This window comes from Mytilus californianus, unplaced genomic scaffold, assembly GCF_021869535.1.
Source record: "Mytilus californianus isolate M0D057914Y unplaced genomic scaffold, xbMytCali1.0.p SCAF_8, whole genome shotgun sequence".
Taxonomy (NCBI): domain Eukaryota; kingdom Metazoa; phylum Mollusca; class Bivalvia; order Mytilida; family Mytilidae; genus Mytilus; species Mytilus californianus.
The window spans coordinates 66,500,958-66,523,413 of record NW_026262734.1 but is presented as its reverse complement, the minus strand read 5'-3'; the positions used below and the strand labels follow the sequence as shown (position 1 = coordinate 66,523,413).

Here is a 22,456-nt window from a genome sequence, read left to right as displayed (position 1 = left end):
TCTTATTTCAATGACAGATACCGGAAAATGCAGCAAAGACCCCAGAAATGAACAAAGGAATATCTTAAATACTAACTGAAATCAATGAAAATGAGCGAGACTCAAAGGTCAAAAAGAGTAATTACTCTGCGCCAATTATTGATTTTTATGAACTAAAGATTGTCACAACAAACACAACTTTGTACGAGCAGCTTTGCATACATGTAATTTGTAAATAATATAAAACGGTAAAATCTTTCATAGAAATTTCTAATGGTGATTTCCTACCAAAAGGTCTCGGGTTTTGGGGAAAACTATAGAACTAAAGACTATAAACCCTACCAGAAGTATCGACTTACCACTAGAATATTGAAAAAAAAAACGTTGAAATCCATTTCTTGGACTAACATTCAAAATGAGCACTCACAGTCAAAAGTGTCAAAGTCTGACAATTAAGCATGAAACAGTTTAAGTTTAATCAGCGCAAACAGAGAGTGGTACACTTATACGCCATTTAGGTATTCTAAATCCGAGCAAGAAGAGCAAAGAATAGCATTGGTGGGTATTGTTTGTCGAGCAGAAACTGCTGATCCTTCTGAAGCTACTGAGTTCTACCAGAGCTGTTTGTAGGGTTTGTATATTAGTCGGCTGCAGTCCTTTCGTGTTAATTTCTATGTTTTAAGATATATAATTTGAGCCAAATTTTATTTTTTCAAAGGTATTTATTGCGCCAGAAGCCAAATTACCTGTTAACTATTTGTTAATTTACAAATGATTACCTGTTACAGTTATGTCTTTATATGAATTATTATACTTTGAATACAATAAATTATGGAATAAACACGACTATAAATGCATTATAAGAGGAATAAAGAAGAGAGATGACTTTAATCAACAAAAGACTGTACTGTTATCTTTTTACAAGGTGAGCAGTACATTAGGGAGCTACCATTTGATTTTTAGGGGGGGGGGGGCTAGGATGATAGGATGAAATTTGAAAAAAAGGCAGGACAGGAGTTTTGAGTAAAAAAAAGGCAGGATGAGCAACTTGGCAAAAAAAAAAAGGGCAGGATAAGCAACTTGGCAAAAAAAAAAAAAAAAGGGCAGGTTGACAATTTATGTAATAAAAGTCAGGATAAACTAATAAAAAAAAAGAGCAGGACCGAATAGAGTGAAAAATAAAAAGGCAGGACAGAGATTACAACTAAAAAATTATGCAGGACAAAATTTTTCATCCTAGCCCCCCCCTCCCCCCCCCCCCCCCCCCCGCCCCCCCCCCTTCCCCCTCCTTAAAAATCAAATAGTAGCTCCCTTAATGTGTAAGATGGATTTCTATCATATCTGCACGAGACCAACCCACAGAAGTAAGAGCGTCACTTACGCCTTACAAACCAAAAATTACCATAAATGGTATCCGAGAGACCATCAAAGATCATAATATGTTAGATATTATTTAGTTTTTGTGAAAAAGGCTGTCCAACGTATGTCCAACATTTGTTTGATACACATTACCTTTCAAATGATTGATTTGCGCAATACAAAAGCAACAGCCGTAAGAAACGCAGAATTCAGAAAAGTATTATATATAAGCAGTTGAAAAAGCTACAAATATCAGCCTTCAAGCTAGACTAGGGTAAACTGCATGACGGTCATAAAATTGTATGGAGACTCATTGTTTTAATAAAAATAAGATTTCATATAAGCATAGGCATACTAGATATATCATGTATGAAGCAAATGATACTGGTAGGTATTTTCTCAAACTAATGGCTTTAAGGTAGATGGGGTGTTTAAATTATAATCCATAGAATTTTTTAATAATTTGCCAAAATGTAGTTTATATCAAGCTTTTTAAAAAAAAATGATAAAAAGAATGGATCACGGGGCTTATTTTCACGCTACAGGTTGTTCAAAATTAACAGATTTTGTAAAGATTATGCATGGAAAACCCAATTTTCTGCCATAAAACGAAAACTACACCAAGGAATTTTGAGATAAAATATGAGAAGATATCTTTAATAGTATGCTTTCAGATAAGAAAAAGAAAAAATGGGGTCACCGGAACCGTTTTCTTGCTACATAATAAAATAGGTAAATTCCTAACACAATCTATTGTAAAAGTACCTTTATCTGAATTATCTGCCCTTACATTTGAGTTGCCTCGCCTCCCCTTATGTGTCAAAGTTGGAAAAAATTGAATCAAACAAAAGTATTCTGTTTTTTTTGTAAAATACAACCATAAATATGATAAAACATGTCATTTTCTATATTGAAATGAAAATTCTTACACATGAATTACCTACTACTCTCAAAATTTGCACATTCTATTAAAGATCTAGACCGATTTTTTTCAGGTATTACAAAATCCAAGATGGAGGAAGACACTCTATCTACCTTAATGAGTTATGGCACAAGAGCAAACGTTTTTGACGCAGACGGATGTCTCCCTTTTATTGTGTGAAGGGTATTTTGGATTATTGTCTTTGCGTTGTTTTTATTTTGTCCATTGTCTTATCTGTTTTTCTTAGACTAATGTCTTTTGCTTGCTTTTTGACATCTTTATTTATACATTACAAAGGTAATATATTTTTTTATATCACAAATATTGTTTTTTTGGGATATGGATTATATTCTTTCACAGGAACTTCACATAAAAAGGGAAATATTTAAGAGTATCAAAATCGGACATAATCGTAACTGGGCCAACAAAATCGTCTTTGGGCAACTTTGCCTTAGAGACTACAACACAAATATTCCATGCGTTAGCATGCGTTTTATTGGGGTTAATTTGATGAAAAACCTTTAGTGCCAAATAAACTGAAAAGGTGCAGATTTTCGTCAATTGTCATACTGACAAACCAATCAAAATACACGAATGTGGTTGTTCCCATTACAGGGTTAAGTAAATTCTCAGGCTTAAGAATATATTATTTACCACTATAACAATACATCCCAGAGAGTTTAGTTTAAACATATTTTATTTACAAAAGTGGCAAAAGTGATTGGACACAAACTATAATAACATTAGTGACGTCCTCTTCATATACAAATATAAGCACAAAATACACAAGATAATGACGAAAAACAGAATATTTTTAATAAGTTTATATGCATATACTAAAAATTATAAACAAAAACAAAAACAAAAGTACAATATAATATGAAATATTAGATAAGACTGGACTTGAGTGAAGTGTGAGAAAGGTATAACTAATTTAAGCAATATTTGCATTGTGTGTAAGACATGGTTTTTGAGAAATAAATTTCGTTTAGATGATCTGAAATATATAGATCATGTATACTTCTGCTTTAAAACAAAATTAAGTGGTTCTTTGGAATGGCTAGCAGATCATCATTATTTTTCAAACCCAAAAAGTATGTAAAACAATTCCGAAAAGATTAGTAAGCAAATCACTGAACAAAGTTAAAAATTTTTTTTTGGAAAAACCTGTTTTAGTAACAAATGACACAAACTGGATACACAATATAACACTCGATGACAAAACATTACATTGGGAACCTGAGCATATCTTCTATATTTCCAAAGTCTAAATTCTGTTGAAGAAAAACTGCTGGAGGTACAGACAATGAACATCTTTTATCTGTGCACTATCGCTGTACAAAGTTGGAAAACCGTTGAAGCTACTCGTGTGTTTCGAAAGCACTAAATGGAGCAGTTATTAGACACAGTATCGTCTCCGTCAAAGCAGCTATTAAATTGATCGACTTTGATGTGAGGAATTAAGGTACAAGTCGCTGATTTAGAACGTACTTAACGCAATAATCGGGGATATTTCCAATAGTGCTAATTTGGATAATATTCTAAATTGAATAATAGAAGACATAAATTTTAATGCACGTGACGCGTGTTTTTGGATTAAATCTGTTCCAAAGCAAAATATACGTCATAAGAAAACAGCCCAAACCGTCAAAAAATTACTTAATCCTGGATCATTTATGTACTATATTGACTGTATCCTATTCCCAGCTCAGTCCCTAGGGTAAAGTTGACCTTAGATGGTTTGGCTATTTTTTAAGGTCCTTTTTGATCATACAGCTCTTCAACTGTTTCCGTTATTATACATCCTTGGCTTTCATATATTCGGCTTTGAGCGTTTTTGATGAAGGTAATTCTAGAAACGCGCCTCGGACATATGAAATTTATAATGTGTTGTTTTCATTTATTTTAGTCGCAATGAGTTGTAACCGTCAATTTAGAAAATTCCCACAATGGAATGATTTACATATTCAAGATTTTAGTCAAATGGCGAATGCATGTTTTAACATACGTTTTTACAACCGAATGTATGTTAAATTATAACTATATGATTAGTTGCATGACAGTTAAATATGTTTTTTGTTGTCCAAAAGAATATTAAAAATTACATGAATTTTTTTAAACTATGCAAATTAGGACACGATCTTGTTTACTAAACATTTAGACTGAAATTCTTTTGCGGGATTGTCGGATGGAATAATCATAACTACAATTCATATATATGGATTTTCTATTAATGGTAAGTTATCATTAATTTCTTAAAATTCAAATCTGTTAGAAATTTGCTGTTTAATATGTTAAACCTATTAATCTTAGTACTTGCACTTTTTTGTAACATTCATCTAGAATCAGAGTGAAAATACAGGAAAATGTATTAAAAAAAAGTTTTCAATTTTTTTTTATAACAGAACTAAAATACAAACTTTAAGGCAGTAAATGCCTTAAATTTGGTCTCTTGTGGAGAGTTGTCTCGTTGGCAATTATACCACATCTTCTTATTTTGATAATTAATATTTAACTGTTTAGGATATATGGCATTTGAATCAATATTTTAATTTACATTATAAACACATGTTTGCTGCATATTCTTGTATTAAATCTTTCATATCAAAGGTACATGGATATATGAAATGCAACAATGACCAATTGTTTTAATACTTAAAAATTATAACATGAACTACTGCATGAAAATAGTAACCACAAAACTTAACTGTACTAACTTCAAACTAGTCTAAGAATCAAAACATAGACAGACAAACTATAAACAACATAATTGTACAGTGCAACTTCGTACAGGTACGAATTAAGTTTCGTATATAAAAATAAGGAGACGTTTTATGATTGCTAATGAGATAACTATCCACTAAGACTAAAGGACATGCAATGTAAATAGCTACACGTAACCTTCAACAATGAACAGAAAACCCATAATTTAGCAAAAGCTATAAAAAGAACCCGGATAATTATATGTAAAAATATTAAAATAAGAAAACTTTAACCCAATAACATCAAACAAAATACAATAATGACAGACGCCAAACAAGGAGAGACCCATGACTTAAAACAGGCACGTTATGAATGGCGCTGTTATTTAATTATGCATGTTCAGTGTTATTTTTGTGTTATACATTTACAAAATCTTGTCCTGTTTTGGCAGAACTTAGATACATACTTTAGCCAGTGGTTGAACGAGGCAGGATGATTCTGTTCTGCATATTTAGTTTGTTATTTGAAATGTGTTGTGGTGAGTAAACGCCATTTTTTAAAACAGTTTGGAATGGGTTTGTACACACTGTCATTTTTTAAATTGGTTATACGACGTGCATAGTCTTTTCAAGTTTGAACTTTCAATTTGATGTGTTTTCTTTTCTTTGTAAATATGATTCGAAATACTAATATTATGCTAGCGAATTTACATTATAAAGAGAACCATGTGAAATCATTCAACGGTATTAATGTATGAAGTCTTGATGGGTTTTAAAGAATAGAGAATAATGGGCCAAGACATTTAGAATACAGAAAATTGGTCAATAAAAATAGAATGAGAACAATGGGATGCTAAACTATAAAGAATATAGAGTAAAGGACAAAAAAATTAAGGATAGAGCAGAATGGCTTTAAAATAAAAAGAATACTTAAATGACGATCCCCGCATTTAAATCCTCATGTATGAACTTGACGGAAAATGCCAAATTACAATGTTTTAGTCTTTTTTTCAGAATGTAATTTCAGTATAAGCTAAATGGATAAAATGGATAAAATTTTGAGAGAGAAAAATCGGATTGTTCCTTGCCTCTATAAAATAATATGTACGTGCATTCATAATGTTTTGCTTTTTTTAATAAGGCTGTGGTGAACCTTTGGACTTGGTTTTCCTGGTTGATGGATCAAGCCTTGTGTCACCATCAGACTTTATACAAGAGAAGGCATTTTTGTCATCACAAACGATGGAATATTTTATTTCACCAGACAGAGTTCGGATCGGAGTTCTGCTATTCTCAGATGGAGTATGGGAAACCGTAGATTTCAAAGTATCCGTAAATAATGGAGACTATATACATAAAATATCAGACATGGCACAACCATTTGGTGACCTGCTTATAAACAATGCGTTAAAATCAGTGAAGGAACTATTCCGAAAGGAAGGGAGACCAGATGCAAAACGTGCAGTTGTACTAATTACATCCGGGCGTTCTAGAATATTGTGGCAATCCTTCCGTGAGGCTCGACAGCTTCGACAGGAACAAATAGCACTGTTTGCCATCGGTGTTGGCAGGGGGGTCTCACGGAGTGAACTGATTGGCATCACGAGTGACAGTAACAACATTTTACAAGTCGACACGTTTAATTCTTTGTTTTCCCTGTCAGCTAAATTACACGAGTTAATTTGTCCAGGTAAAAAAAAATTAGGTTAATTTAAAACTACTTGTTCTGATGTATGTACGTCAGAAATGTAATTTTTATCTAATTTTGACGCAGTCACAAAATTATGCAAATGATAGGAATAATGTACATTGTTATATGCATTGCGTGGACATCTATGTTTAGTTTCAATAAGGAAATTTGATCGAAAAACAGACAAACGACAAGAAAACAAGACCATAAAAAGCAAGACAGTAGAAAAATAGACAATTGTCTCATTGGCAATCTTACCACATCTCCTTATTTATATTCATATACCAATGGCACAGACAGTTACTTTTCCAAATAAGTACACAATCTCGATTGGAAGCTAAAATTTCCATAATAACTTTGAGATTATTGGAGGAAACGTTAAACAAAAATTTAGAAGGAAACTTTTTATCACAAATAAATTTATTCTAAATATGTATATCATTCACTAATAAATTACAATTTTTTTCAGGTTTTCAAGCTGGTTCTATTAAACCAACATCGTATGAATCCATATTTTTATTTAAACCTTACGTTGAATTATCCATTATTGGTAACAATGGCAATAAAGGGATATCCAATGTGCTACCTCAGCGGTCTGGCCTCATAGACAATCAGTTTTATAAGGGAAACAGTGCTGAAAAATCCAAAAGCAGTATACTTAACACGAGGAACACAAGTAAATCCAAATCAGAAAGTAGAATCAGTGCAAATTCTAACCGCAAGAAGAAAATATTGGCTGGTGAGAGGAAAAATAGAACAGGAAGGAATAGATCCGAAATAAAGACAAAGACCAAGAAAATTGAAAAGCCCGCCAAAATGAAGACACAATCCTTTATTCATTTACCAGTACTAGTAAATAAGAAAGACGGGGACGAGAAAAAAAATAATAGAGTATTCAAGAAAAATTCAGCAGGAAGAAAGAGAGATATTAAAAGCAATAAATCCGATAATACAATAGGCCAGAAGGAATCTAAGCTAAAAAGTTCCAAGAAATCATACTGGAGAGCTAAGTCTGTTAATGACATATTTGCAACATCAAGTGACAGTAAAACAAATACGTGGAACAATTTGTTTAATATGAACGGAATTACTTTCCCAAAAATTAAAGACAATACGAAAGGACACGAAAAGACAAAATCTTCAGACCATTTTAAAGTTGGATACAAATATGAAACAAACGATTTTACAGAAGGTAAGGTACTTGGACTTAAGGAAGTTTTATATACATTAAAGAGTTTTAACGAATAAGCGGTCTCAATCTGATTAAAATACAGAACCTGTGTCCACGCTTAGCTAAACAAAGTGTGGAAACAAGATCTGTATTCCAATCAGATTGAAGCGGGCTGTATATGATAATTCATATATCCAAACAAATTATTACTTGGGTTAGAGAAATCAATAACGTATAAAAACATTTATTTGCATATCAACTTTCTTCATATTCATAAATTGTAGGTGTTGTAGTTATGAAGGTAAAGACATCGTTTTCATAGTTTAAAAGTTGTGTTTTCGTGTGTGTTTTTTTTGTTTTGTTTTGTTGTTGTTGTTGAAAAAGGGGATTAAAATGTACGTAAGGTTAAGTAAAAAAATCAAAACAAATCATCGGGTCTTCCAATGACATATTTCAAATGATCATATAAATTAAAGTGACAGTAGTTTACCGTGTTCAAATCTCTAAAATCGACTAGAAAGAGACAAATTAAGGTAACAAACTAAAATTGCAACTGATAACACGAATATACTGACTGACATCCATTATATTTTACACATGATTTCATTCCTTGATAACTTTGAAACATTCCCTTTAATATTACTAAATTGAAGTTTTTCCCATAAACCAGATCTTGATACCGTATCGAATGCTTTCCGAAAGTCTTCAAAAAACAAAAAAGTTTTTCGCCAAATGAAAAATACAGTTCTAAGAGTGCAAGAAGTACTAAATATTATCTACATTTGACTCAATAGCTGAATTGAGCAATTATAATCATTGCAAAAATGTTGATTGGTATCAGGAGACAAATACATGTGTCTATATAAAAATTGTTTCGTGTAAATAAAATGTACTTTTAAAATCTAATTTCAGGCTTACTCAAAAATACAGTATCAACACCATCAGCATATCAAACAAATACCAAATCACTTAACAACGAACCATTGCTTGGTATAAGGAAGCAAACAATATGGGATTCAATTGTTGATAGTGTAGAACCATTAACAAAAGGTCAAAACAATTCGATTAAAAAATTTGTAAACATTAATGAAGTCGAAACCCAGAAAGTATTTGGTGATCATACAAATAATTTTGTCGTAGATACGAAAGAAGAGGCTTCTCCGGTAAAATCTTCCAAGACAATAGATTTGGACCAAGTCGTGATAGGAAATTCTGATAATGACAAAGAAATCCAATACATCTTACATATAAGAGAAAATGGAAATATTGAAATGGTTCCGGATTTGAAGTCAAACGTAAAAGACGACGATACATACCGATCATCGCCGAGTGTACATAATGATATATCTACTAAAAAGGAACAAGGACTTTTGGCAAAAAATAAAACGTCTTCATCAGAAAAAAGTGAAACTGTATCAAAAGTGAATGAAAATGAATCGCTGAAAAATAAAAGTGCAAAAGTGGTGCCCGTTAGTAATAAAATTATTGAACAAACGGAAAGTGAAATTCAAAAAGAAGCAAAGAGGATAATGTATAAAATCCGCAAAGATGAAGTGAAAGAGCCAAAGAAGTCAACATTTGCCATGTTGAAACACAAAATATCTAATCAGAAACCTGGAAAATCAAATATGTCACAAACACCGAAATTGAAAAAGAAAATCTCCAGAAAAGCAAACAAGTTTCTCAAAGAGGTTGATTTTAGGAAAAATTTAAAAGGTCATACACTTACTGAGCCCACAAAAAAGACCCCCTTAACATTGGCACCAAATTCTATTACTTATAGTTCAAGATCAAATGCAAATAAAGCTCCGATAGTCGTTTCATCAACTGTCAGTCCAACAACCGCAATGCGGGATATAACAAGCGCACCAAGCCGGCAGAAAAAAATGCAAAAATCTGTCAAATCACCAAAAGGAAGACTAATTGAGATGAACCATAAACAAAACTCTCCTTTAAGTAATCATGGATTCTTTGGATTTTCTAAGGATCTAAGACAACAGGTCGCCTCGCTGTTAGATTTTGTAATGTTAGAACACGATCGAATGATAAAGAGAAAAAAACAGAAGAAGAAACCTAAAAAAAAGAAACAGAAAAAGCGTGATCGCATCGTTCCAACTCCATCAGTAGAATGGCGAAATATCAAGACACTTATGCAATCTATAAGTAAGGAATCAAACATTAATGATAAGACTCATAACCAGCAATCAATCAAAAATGATGATGCTCCTGAGAGATGGAATTATAGGCGTCAAACCAGATTTCGTCCTGGCAATGAAGTACGAAGAAAATTTCTCGCAGAGTCAAACACCGTCGATAACACGGACACAACAATGGTATCAGGTATAAACTAATAATCATTCTTCAATTTGCCATTGATAAGTATGTTTATTAATAGCTTCTGTTACTTCATGTAATAAGAACATTTCTTTAAAATTTGTAATACTTGGAAGCCTTGTTTATGCCCCCGCCGCGGCGTTGGAGGCATTAAGTGTTAACCCCTGTCCGTCCGTCCGTCTGTACGTCCATACGTACGTCCATAAATTAGTTTCCGTTCTCTAACTTTAGTTTGCCTTAACCAAATGTTATGAAACTTATACAAAATGCTTATTATCACGAAACACAGATCAAATTCGAATTTGGGTGGCTTCACTTTTACATTTCTGTAGTTATGTCCCTTTATAACGTTATATGCAAGCGGGGGCATCATCTGTGTCCCATGGCCATATTCTCCATTTATTTTTTAACCTTTAATCTGTTTTTGTAATGTCTGTTATAATAAATGATTATAACATAACTATTAACTATAAGCTTCTAAGAACCAAAATTGCTCAACTGGCATTAATAAATTGTCACTATGCGTAACCAATCGTAGCCAATTTTGTTTCCGTTAAATATCAACTATTTTAAATTTTTTTCAATCAGATAGATTTCTTCTACAACTGGTCTTTACAATGTTTACATGGTCTATCTATGTAATCTAGATTCAAAATATTTAAGACAAGACAAAACAATTTGGTTAAAAAATCATCAATTCAGTGCAATCAAATCCTAAAAGAAGTCATATGACTTTGAGGGAATATATGCAGATGTAGACATTCCTAGCATTTTACTCTTCCAGATTGGTTTTCTTCGTCTATCATGGTTTTTCAGTGTATATATATTGCAGCAGTTTAAATTGTTTTTAATGCAATTTAAGATTTCTATGTTACCCAAAGCGTAGTTTTTTAAAGAGAGAATGGTTTTGCATAATGAATATTTTTTCTCTGTCCAGAAAATGAACACTGCAAGCTGCTGCCTTTTAAAAAAGACTCCAGCTTTTACATAGAGACAACAGAAAATAGAACAGTAGTGAGACCTTGTCCTACAGGAACTGCGTTCGATATCCGGTCATGCGCATGTACAACAATGACAACTGTACGGGGACATACTGGTAAATTAAATTTGAATAATTATTTACTTTATTTATATTTGTTATCGGTCTTCACTGTATCGTTTCATTCTGCTCAGAACTTAATAAAATAGTGTATTATATTTGAGAAACAACAGTCATACAATTACATATAATAATTATTTACCAAGAAACCAACCAAAAAGCAGAGAAGAAGAGATAAATGAGAAACAAAATCATTGAAAACTACGGATTAAAAAGCTACAATGTCTGAAGGATGTACAACAAGTTAAGACTCGTTTTGAAAAAAAGTTTGAAATTAGATGCTCTTGAAGGGTACGTACATTTTTGTATTCTTTGTTTCATTAGTGGCAACGTCCATGAGCTGTGCTCGTGTTACAATGAGAAATCGGTTAATAAATCTTATTATTTGATAATCAACGAAAAAGAAAAATTGTGGCTACGTGGAACGTATTCGTAGTCGTATCCCCCAGGTTTTTGGTTGGGTTTTTAGTTTTATATATTATGTTTTGTAGACAGTGTTTGTCTTTTCGTCATTTTTCGTTATCTGCCATGACTTTGTCAACTTGCCTTCTATTTAAGGAATTTCGCTTGTCATGTTTTGGAATTTTTGTCAGATTTTCGGAATCCTCTGGTTTTATCAATTTGAATGCCTTAAAAAATTTTGCCCATTGACCCCCATTTTTTTTATTTTTAAACTTTTACATGCACAATTGTAAGCAATCTGTAAAAGTCTTATAAAATCTTAATTATTTTTCAATAGTTTTTGAGAACTTTAACTTGTCAATGATAAAGCTATGAAAAATCAAGAGAGGATATTTTCCCGCGAAAATTTCAATGGCTAATATCTCGAAAACAAGCACATTGACCTATATATTTTTTTGGCTTTTTTGGTTCCTTTATTTATCCCCTATCAATATATACTAGTGTTATGAAAAGCTTGTTAGTTTAAAACTAAGTAGCGAACTTCCTTAAGACTATTTGAATATCTCTCTTTTTTCGTCCTTCTTTTATAAGTCTTAGCCAATTATTATTTGAAAGTAATTCATCCCGATACACATAGACCAGAACATGCAATCAACACAGCAATATTCTATATGCTTCACTTGATTATGTTTTTTAGAAAGATAAAGTAGCAAGTATAATCTGTTGACTTCACACACCGTTCAATAAATAATGTCCTTTTCAAAAATATAAAAAAAATGGAAATTCAACTTATTGGACGTATCTATCATCTTGAACTCGAAATGAAAGACATACATTTAACAGATACACTTATTGCTAAGTCATTCCTCGACGTACATAAAGAAATCGACAGTGAAAGACGAGCAAATCAACAATTTATTTTTTCTCATTGGTAGTAAAATGCATCTAGACCGCTCTTAAGTTTTTTGTTATTAATTTGAAGTGAAACATGTAATGTTTCGCGAAATATTATTTGTGTATCAGATGTTTTTTTTTTCTTTTTTACTATGGTGAATTTTGTACCTCAAAAAGTAACTATATTTTGCCCATCCTTCTTGAACTATAAGCTGCCTGCTATGATCGTGGTAGACGTTTAGAATTTCTAAAAATCTTGCAACTGGTTGTCAATAAATTTCTTTATATATGACTCTTTAGATTAATGATTGTATTGTTTTTTTTTCTTTCTTAAAGTTTTGAAGTCATACAAGCCTAGTCACAGAAGCACACCCTTTTAACCAAGTATTTATTCAAATAGCTTAGTTCTCTGAGTACGTGACTTAAAATCAATGTCGTCATTATATCTTATATCAATAGTTTTAGTTACATAGTGTGCTAGTGACCTAATACGAGATATGTAGGGTCAGTAAATTCGATATGGGGTGAGAGCTTCGCCCATATGAAATTTATTGACCCCAACTATCTCGTATTAGGTCACTAGCACACTTGTAACGAATTTATCTTACCGACTATCTTAACATGTGGCATTTAGACTAGTTGCCTATCAATGTCATCAAATCTTCCATATAAAGAACCTACTTCCATTGTTATATACAAAAAAATAAATGCCAACAATAACAACTTGTTAGCTTTTGATTGTTTTCTGCATTTACTTTAATCGTTCATCATCAATTTCTTCATCTGTTGTCCGAGCGAAACGTTTCAGACTTTTCCTCGACGCCGTGTTGTTTCTATAAAGGGACATAACACCAATACTAACCGTGTATTGAAATAAACAACGCCAACTAACCCCATATGAAATATACATAGTCTCCTAGCGGTCGCTTTTAACCAATGATATTCATAGAAATGTATAGGAGGTGAGATAACATATTATATCGTGCGCATTTGCTTTTAGGAATACTCCCTTAATGAATGTGGTAGGATAGAAACCAAGGGAAAGTTTTATTTTTTATGTTTGGCATTTATGGTTGTTTGTAACTTTTATATTTCACTACAGTACGAATTTAAATTTGTTGTTGAAAAAAATCTCTTCTAGCCCTACCACATTTATTTAATGAAATAGCCCCAAGTCATATTTAAAAGAGATAGTTTAAATTTTTACAGACTGCCAGCCAGAATTATTGATGGATTTCGACACAGACCTAAGGGACAAATCTGGAAAAAATATTCATGTTGGTTCTCACCATGTGGCCCTGAACAATGGTTCGGCGGATTTCAATGGCAACAGTGATTTAACAATATGGCGGTTTACTGGTTCACATATCGGACAACACCTCATGATCAAAGCTCGTTTCAAGACTAGGAAACACCCGGAAGTTAGACAGTATGTTGTTAGTAACTGCCTAGAAGGCACTGTTATTTCGTATGGCATTGAAATAGATAGATTTGAAGAGGTTGTTATATTTGTATTGGATACGGAGCCACGTGACAGAAAAGAAATTAAGATACCTTTCAAGGTAAGACAGAAAATCATAATCATATTTCCATCGTTTACAAGAACATGTAAAATATACCGTTTTATATACAAGCAACAATTGAGATGTTGACTCGATATGTATTCAATTGAACAGCTTCAATCTAATATAACAAGGAAAACACATATTATAATACTCCTTCCTTACATGACTTGCTAGTGGACCGATTTTTTTAAATGGCTTTCTTTATTATCAACGCACTTTCTGGTGAAACAGAAGGTACTGTTTCTAGGATAGGAATCACGGGTTTCTTTTAGAAAACAGAAAGAAGTTGGACGCTTAAGGATGTTCGCTCCTCATTAATTTTGAATTTTTGCCAGATATTCGGAATCCTCTGGTTTTATCCATTGTAGTGCCATTAAAAATTTTGCCCGCTTACCCCTACTTTTCTTTTCATAATTTTATACCATATAGTTTAAAAAGTCATATTTGAAAGTATTATGAAATCCTTATTATTTTTTCATACTTTTAGGCAGAAAAAAGGTGCCAATGTTAAATGTATGAAAAGTGTAGAGAGAATCATTTCCCGCCAAATTTTTAATGGCTTATATCTCGAAAACAAGCACACGGACCCTTCATTTTCTCCTGCTTTTATAGTTCCTTTATTTATATACTACTAATTTATAACAGTCTTTTAAAAAGCTTGTTATTTTGAAACAGAGTAGCGAACATCCTTTATTTAAATTATTCCTGCAAATAATGTTTTAGGAATAAATTTCGCAATGGTAGTTTACCGATGTTCAAATCGCATCAATCGATTGAGAAAATAAAAATCAAGGTAAATCAAAAAGGAGCGATCACGCGTGCGTCGACAGAGCAAGCTTATACTGCTGTGCATGCATCATCCGCGATGCAAATCCACACTTTCAAAAAGTAATTTTTTGGGTTAAGACACAATCGGTAAAATTACAGATCATACGACCGTTATGGTCTCTAAAGATCAAAGATCGTGATAACGTGTTGCTGGTGATTTGAAACACAAACACATTATTTCGTTCGTGAGGGTGACCATACAACCTATGAAGTGTCGATCTCACTCGTTCTTTCTCATAACTAAGTTTGAGCATTTTTTTGTAGAAGGAGTACATCCCTGTTAATTAAGTCCGTATAGTGTTAACATGCACGAGCGTAACTTATTTATAATTATATACAATTTGAATTTACTTATTATGAATTTTAAAAAAATTATCAACTATAAACAAATGTTAAATATAGTTAGGTCTCCTTAAAAATCAAAAGAGCATCGGTTGAAAAGACGAAATAACATAAGTGTCAAAATAAAGTCTAAAAAAAATTCAAAAAACGATATTTCGCGTACAGCACGTTTTATTCAATTGTGAAAGAAATAGTAAAGAAAAAAAAAGGTTTATATATACTGCTTTGATTGTGGAGATATGTACAATAATATATTTGATTTATAATTTAAGCTTGACCAATGGACAAATGTCAGTTTGATCTATGATGGACTTCAATTTACTGGTGTTGTGAACAACCGAAGAAAGTCGATCCCCTCAGCAGGTACGTTATCTTTTCTTACAAAAGAAGTCTTTTAATAGCAAGGGACACAAGTGTCATAGACTCACTAATCCAGTAAAAAATGTTCTTTCCGGTGGAATAATTATTTTAAATACTAACTGACCTCTCACAATTACTGACGATTTCAATTCAATTTTATGCTGAAATCTGTAAGAAATGTTGTTTCTTATTGATTTTTTTAGCGGCAGTTTCCAAACAACAGCTGTAGCACTCTTAATTAGCTTATTTTAGTAGCCAACAATTTTTACCCTGATTTCCAAAATATGTGCCGTTTTTTTATTCCTTGTTCATGTAAGCCGTCATCCAATTCGCAGTTGAAATAAGCAGGTTTTAATTTGTTTATTAGTTTTACGACATACAATCTATGTAAGCAAAGGGGGAGGTTTGTGTATTAGTTTTACGACATACAATCTATGTAAGCAAAGGGGGAGGTTTATGTATTAGTTTTACGACATACAATCTATGTAAGCAAAGGGGGAGGTTTGTGCGCATGTAAAACTGGTTAACCCCCATCCTATTTTGTGACTTTACCAAGTCGTGCTTCTTTTAAAAGCCATGCGTTGTTTGCTGTTGTTTATCTTTGCTTTGTATGTATGAGTGATGCATGTATAGCATGTGCTAGTCGACTGATAGTATTTTGGAAAATTTTGCTTTAAGGGAAATGAGCAGAATACTTTATTTCAGTGTTCACAACATGTGATAATCAGTTTCCGATGAAAGAAATCCTAGGTTCAACCACATAATGATATAAGAAATAAGAGCCCTTTGAATTATATTTTAGATTTCGAAAGTATGAGGATCTATTGTTTATTACTTTTCAGGTAATGTGGAAACAAGATCGAGTCCTCTAAGAGTTGGTGGGTGCGGTGGAAAGAAACATGGATTTTCGGGTTTAATCGATGAGGTAATAAATTTATAGAATTGGATATACTACTGAATATAGAATAAGAAGATAGGTATGAATGGGTACATTTTCGAACTACAATAACGAAATTATTGAGTATTAAAACACAAATATAATTGAGGCAGTAGTAAATGTTTTTAGAAATATGTATATATATTAAAGTTATTTAAATCTCGGTTTTATTTTTAAACCGGCCCCTAGCTTTAGTTAATGTGTAATAAACGATGTTACAGCTTGAACATAGGGTGAAGGTTTTAGCTGCAGAAGTCAATTATTATATATATATACAGTGTATAAATTATATTCCTAATGTTCTAATTATTAAAATGTTATGAAAGTAAATGCTTGAAAACGAAGGAGAAATAACATTCATCAACGATATTATATTCACATGTACTACAGGGTAGTCCTCAAATATCTTTCAATGGAATCCTACTTATTTCAATAATGTGAATATTTTTATTTCAGGTATCATTGTCATTTTGTATCCCTAGACAGAATAACCGGCGCGTATTTGGCCGTATGAGTTCATGAGGTGATAAAAGACCAATATTTTCAATATCGATGTTCATTTCCATGGTCTGAATGTCATCAATATCATTAATAGTACTCCGACAAATAACTGGAAATATATCGACAACAACAACAAAATTTGAAAATTTTGAAATGTTATACTTTGACCTAGATTTGCTGCATTACGGTAACATTTGGACATCGTGGTGCAAATCTTCAGATTCTTTCTACATACCATTAATTATCCATGTCTATGCATATGGAAGAACAGTAACATAAGTTTCGTAAAAAATAAACATTTACAGATCTAAGTGTTTATGACAGAAAGCTTAAAATTGACATCTTATACCATGTGCATCGCTCAACGGGGACAATTGTTAACTCATGGCAGTTAAGTATCATTTGTAATCAAGCACAGCTTCTATCATAACCCACACGCGTTCAGTCCTATTTGTGTATTTTTTTTTTTATATTTGAATGTTGTTATTTTGTGCGAATAAATATGATATTAAACTGAAAAAAAGTAATTTATTTCTTTGAACATATTTATATTTTCAAAATATGCTGCTGGATATATAAAACAAAAATAAGGAGATGTGGTATTGGTATACCAGAGTTTAAATGACATGGATGTTAGCAATAAAAGGTCACTGTACGGCCTTTAACAATGAGTAAAACCCATACCGTATTAACTTAGACGTTGATGATTTTATCCACCAGTAAGTTAAATACAAAAATAAAGAATTGTGGTATGTTTGTCAAGAAGATTTGAGACCAACGGACAAAGATGTTTACATTTACACATCACCGTACGCCCATCAACAACTATAGTTCATCAAGTAATTTTTGGGACCCTTTATAGCTTGCGGTTTGGTGTGAGCCAAGGCTCCGTGTTGAAGACCGTACTTTGACCTATAATGGTTTACTTTTATAAATTTTGACTTGGATGGAGAGTTGTCTCATTGGCACTCATACCACATCTTCTTTTATCTATATAATGTACGATTTTAATGGCAAATATCTCATTCTTGATAAGAACAAATTCCCAATAAATCCAATGGGTAGTTTCTACAGAGTGGATTGGGTTCCATTGTGGAGTACACAGCATCATTCTGTGGTTATCATAGTCATTGATGGTATCAGGTATGTCGTTTGTTTGTATAATTTCCTACATGCTGTCTTTGTACAAGCTATCGAAAGCCTGTTTAAACTTTACAAAGAGTTCATCTAGAGTAGCACTTTTCCTACACGAAGTATCAGATATTAAGTCATCGTTCCAATCGGACGGTACTGCTTATTTATATATCCAATACACTCTGCCAAAGCGAATGCTCTCGTTAGCGTGGTTTTTATCGCAGGATTGGAAAAGTTTATGTGATCATAGTTTTATATAACAATCAACACGATGGGTCTAAATAGGTTCAAGATCGTATATAGAATTAAAGAATCCGCCAACGCGTGATTCCTAAAAATAATATATAGAATGTTAACAAATTTAATTACTTTAGTGATTTTTTGGTGAACTTCGGAAAAATCATTTGTAGAGGCAATAAATTTTGTACAATGACAAAAAAATGTACCTTGGTTACAAAATAGATGTATTGTTTTCTATCAGCATACGATTTTAGGAGCGTGATCTTAGTTAAAATGTTGTAGTACTGTAAATACGACAGAATAAGAGCAAAATTTCATCAATCAGAATTCTCGAAATCTTTTTGTCCATGGTGGTCCTTAAAGAAAATCTGCTGGTCCTCACTATCATTTTTGTTGCAAAATACCTTTGTCTGTATCCGTCCTTTAAAAATTTTGTTGGTCAAAACCGTCGGACCATCACTTTTCGAGATCTCTGATCAATCATCATATTCATTAGGTCAAACAGACTTATAAGTCACCCTGTTTTTAAAGCTCGAACACGATTATATGCGTTTTACAATTATATTTACATTAATTTTGTAGCCAGGATAAATTTTGAACTTTCAAATGAAAAGAGGAAAACATTGGTATTTACTATACAATACTGAATACACCAAACATACTCAAAATGTTGACGACCAGTATACCACAATAGAAACGGACTATACATTGAGACTATTTTAAATCTAAAAAAAAAATCAAAGTGCTTGTTAGCACTGAGGATAAAGATTGCTTTGATTTATCAGTGGGAAGTGGGAAATGAAAATAAACCTTGCATTGTATAAAACATTGGATATACTACAATCATGGACAAAGGTAGATAACTCCAATCTCCGGTTTTGATTATATTTCATGCAATCTTTACCCAAAATCTCATTTCTGGTCTTTTGCCGTGCGGACAAACTATGCATTTGTCGTGTGGACGGAACTATGCATTTGCTGTGCGGACAAATTATGCATTTGCCGTGCAGACGAATTAGCCGGCTTTTAACATAATATAATCTGACATATGTGACGATACAAATTTATTCATTACATCAATAGAAAATAATAAATGAGGCTAACACTTATGCCCATCTAGATTTTAGAAACAAATTTAAAAAGATTCTTTATTTTCATCTTTTATTGCCTCTGTCGTCACTGTGTAGCATCACCAACGAACAAAGGTACCTCCGAAGCGGTTGAAAAACAAATGTGATGTCAGGTAAGGCAAAATTCTTCTTATTTTCATTATATTCTACGATTTGCTGACAAGTGAAGTTTTGTAATAGTGATTCGTAATACTGTAGCTACTATTTAGGGCTGATTATGATCCTTAATTGGCTTTCTCTCTCTTTAAATCATCAGAATCGGATAGGTTTGAACAAAGCATGTGACGAGTTCAAACTTGTTAAAACACATTTATCCTTCAACTATTCATTTGACGTTTCCGTAGAACGAAGGTATAAATAAACTATTGTTTTCAGAGAAATTCATGAAAATAAAGCAGATAAATTGTACGACTACTAGTTATTTACTATACGGGGGTTAGAATAGATACTTTTCGCTATCATTGTTTCTTTGCTTCGGGGGTACCTATATCCGGTGGTGATGCTACACGGGGCTATAAGTGATGACTGCAACCCAGAAAAAAAAACAGAAAAATAATTTCATGGAAACATGAGAAACTCAAGGTAATGCCGACATCGCTTCCAGAGAAAGCTCAAAGTCCTGCGCTAAAATCCAAATACAAAAATACTTAATCACTAGCTATAACATACGTATATATATATAAACTGAAAAGGGGCATCGGTGGCCGAGTGGTCTAAGAAGTTACTACTGTAATCACTAGCCAGTCAACACTGAGGTTGTGAGTTCGAACCCCGCTCGTGCGGGTGCACTCGACTCCAATCTTAATTGATTAGGATTGTCAGTTTTCCTATCGAAGGTCGGTGGTTTTCTCCGGGCACTCCACCAATAAAAACTGGCCGCCACGAAATAGCCCAAACGCGGTGCTTAAAAGTGGCGATAAAAACTCAAAAATCAATCAATATAAACTGAAAATTGTAATTTACCATCGAACGTTCACGACAAGAATGAAAACCAAAATAATACTTTTGGCGCCAAACTATAAACCTTGACCATTGGTTAATCTAAACCACATGACTTCACTTAGTCTCGATTAACCATGTAATACAATATTTTTCTGATATAGTACAAAACACAGAAAAAGATACTTATTTGTTGTACAATACTAAATAAACCAAACATACTCAAAAATATGACGAACCAGTATACCATAAAACAAACGGACTATAATTCAAAACTATTTAAATCTAAAAAATAACTCAACTAATTTCTGTTGCATTTGCGGCGCGGACGAACTATATAAATCCACAAAAAAACGGGTGCCGAAAAACTATAAAATGCATCTTAGAAAATTTTAGCCAAGAAGTATCAAATACCTGTCAGTGAATGATCGCTTCTAATCTATGTTTCAATGAGTCTGCGACAGTCTTTGGCCAAGTCACTGTTCCTGCGACCTTGACGTTTCTAACACCTGTCATTGACATTGGAATTCGCTGCTTTTGTAACACCACTAGCACTCAGTGAATGTAAACCAATATTCAATAGCCCTCAGTGAATGTAAACCAATATTCAATAGCCCTCAGTGAATGTAAACCAATAGTTAATAGCCCTTAGTGAATGTAAACCAATATTGAAATTGTTACATACTTTTTTCAAACGATTGACAATACATTCTCAAGCCCTAGTGTAGCTATTATAAGTGGTCGGTTTTTATGTATCAAACTATAATGTTGCCTGATCGAAAAAGGAATCTAAATATGAATTCATCATTCGGAATGATATTTGCCATATTCAAATAAATTAAGCAAAAGAAAAAGGACATGCTGTGGCTTGATCTTTAGCAATAACTACAGAGTCATGCATCTGATTTGTATTGATCGGGTTTACGCTTTTTTTATTCTTATATTTATATGTGAATAAAAAAAAAAAAAAATGACATCGTTGTACTTCAAATTACTGATTTCATTATATTGTAAAAAGCCAATGTAACCAAGCACTATCATAACCAAATTTGATAGCATGAAAGGCAGTCACGTTGTAAAACGCTGTGTGTTGGACCATTATGTATGACGCTATAATTCGAATATAAGTGATTTCAAAGTAAGAGATTGGTCACGATACTTTTACGATTAATAGTTTTTTGTTGAAAATTTCTTTACCATATTCAGTTCCTTCTAATCCACTTTAATACCTGTAGAAAATTTTTAAGTGCTCTAGCAAGTTTAAAAAATCTAAAGAGAGATTTAAAACTAGACAAATATCAGCTTTTAGCCAATTTTTCCAGGAAAATGTTTGCCTCTTTAATGTGACTTTGATGGTTTTTTTAATTGGGGGTATTGTCAATTTCATTCCCATTAATTTTTAAGCGATAGGGATTGTTTGGGGGATATAATTAAAGGTATTACGATTTAGTATCAACGAGGGTACATACTCATCATCTGCTGGACTTTAAATTCCGGCAGTTTTTTTTCCGATAATTTAAAAGCACTTCCATTTAAATGTGTGGGGTGAATATATACGTCGTTCGTTCGAAAGGTATTTGGGAGTTGGGTCTTCTCGAGGGGTTCGTACGTGGACTGTTGCTAGGAAAAGCTTCCAACATACACTTTTTCCAGTGGCAATTTTGGTCAACAATCGTCACTACATACTCATTTAATGTATGTTTTATTTGTTATCGATTTTGATGCCTGCAATATTTGCCACTGGCCATTGATGTATTTCCAATTGGTTTTCGACTTGAATATGCATGCAATATTTGCCACTTGACATTAAAAAAAAACTACTGACACCGAAAGCATAGTTTAGACCTCAAACTGTGTAAGCGCTATATAAAACGATAAAAATGGTTCGGTCTCCTGCTGAAATGCACGGATAATGGAATGTACTAAGG

At 32.7% G+C, this 22,456-nt stretch overlaps 1 protein-coding gene across 1 annotated transcript; it reads left to right on the top strand.

Moving 5' to 3' along the window:
- Positions 1-5,408: 5,408 nt before the first annotated feature.
- LOC127711730 (uncharacterized) lies at positions 5,409-17,612 on the top strand. Its single transcript, XM_052217838.1, has 9 exons — positions 5,409-5,501; positions 6,104-6,652; positions 7,122-7,844; positions 8,736-10,163; positions 11,095-11,253; positions 13,762-14,114; positions 15,560-15,650; positions 16,490-16,572; positions 17,041-17,612. Exons 1-9 carry the CDS (start codon positions 5,456-5,458, stop codon positions 17,104-17,106), a joined length of 3,498 nt encoding a protein of 1,165 aa, XP_052073798.1. The 5' UTR covers positions 5,409-5,455; the 3' UTR covers positions 17,107-17,612.
- The last annotated feature ends 4,844 nt before the right edge of the window (positions 17,613-22,456 follow it).

What these genes read in the sequence shown, in the direction of transcription:
- LOC127711730 (XM_052217838.1), top strand. Translation starts at nt 5,456, where the DNA reads ATGATTCTGTTCTGCATATTTAGTTTGTTATTTGAAATGTGTTGTG. An exon ending in AACTGTACGGGGACATACTG is followed by an intron (nt 11,254 to 13,761) that starts GTAAATTAAATT and finishes AAATTTTTACAG; the next exon opens with ACTGCCAGCCAGAATTATTG. An exon ending in AAATTAAGATACCTTTCAAG is followed by an intron (nt 14,115 to 15,559) that starts GTAAGACAGAAA and finishes TTATAATTTAAG; the next exon opens with CTTGACCAATGGACAAATGT.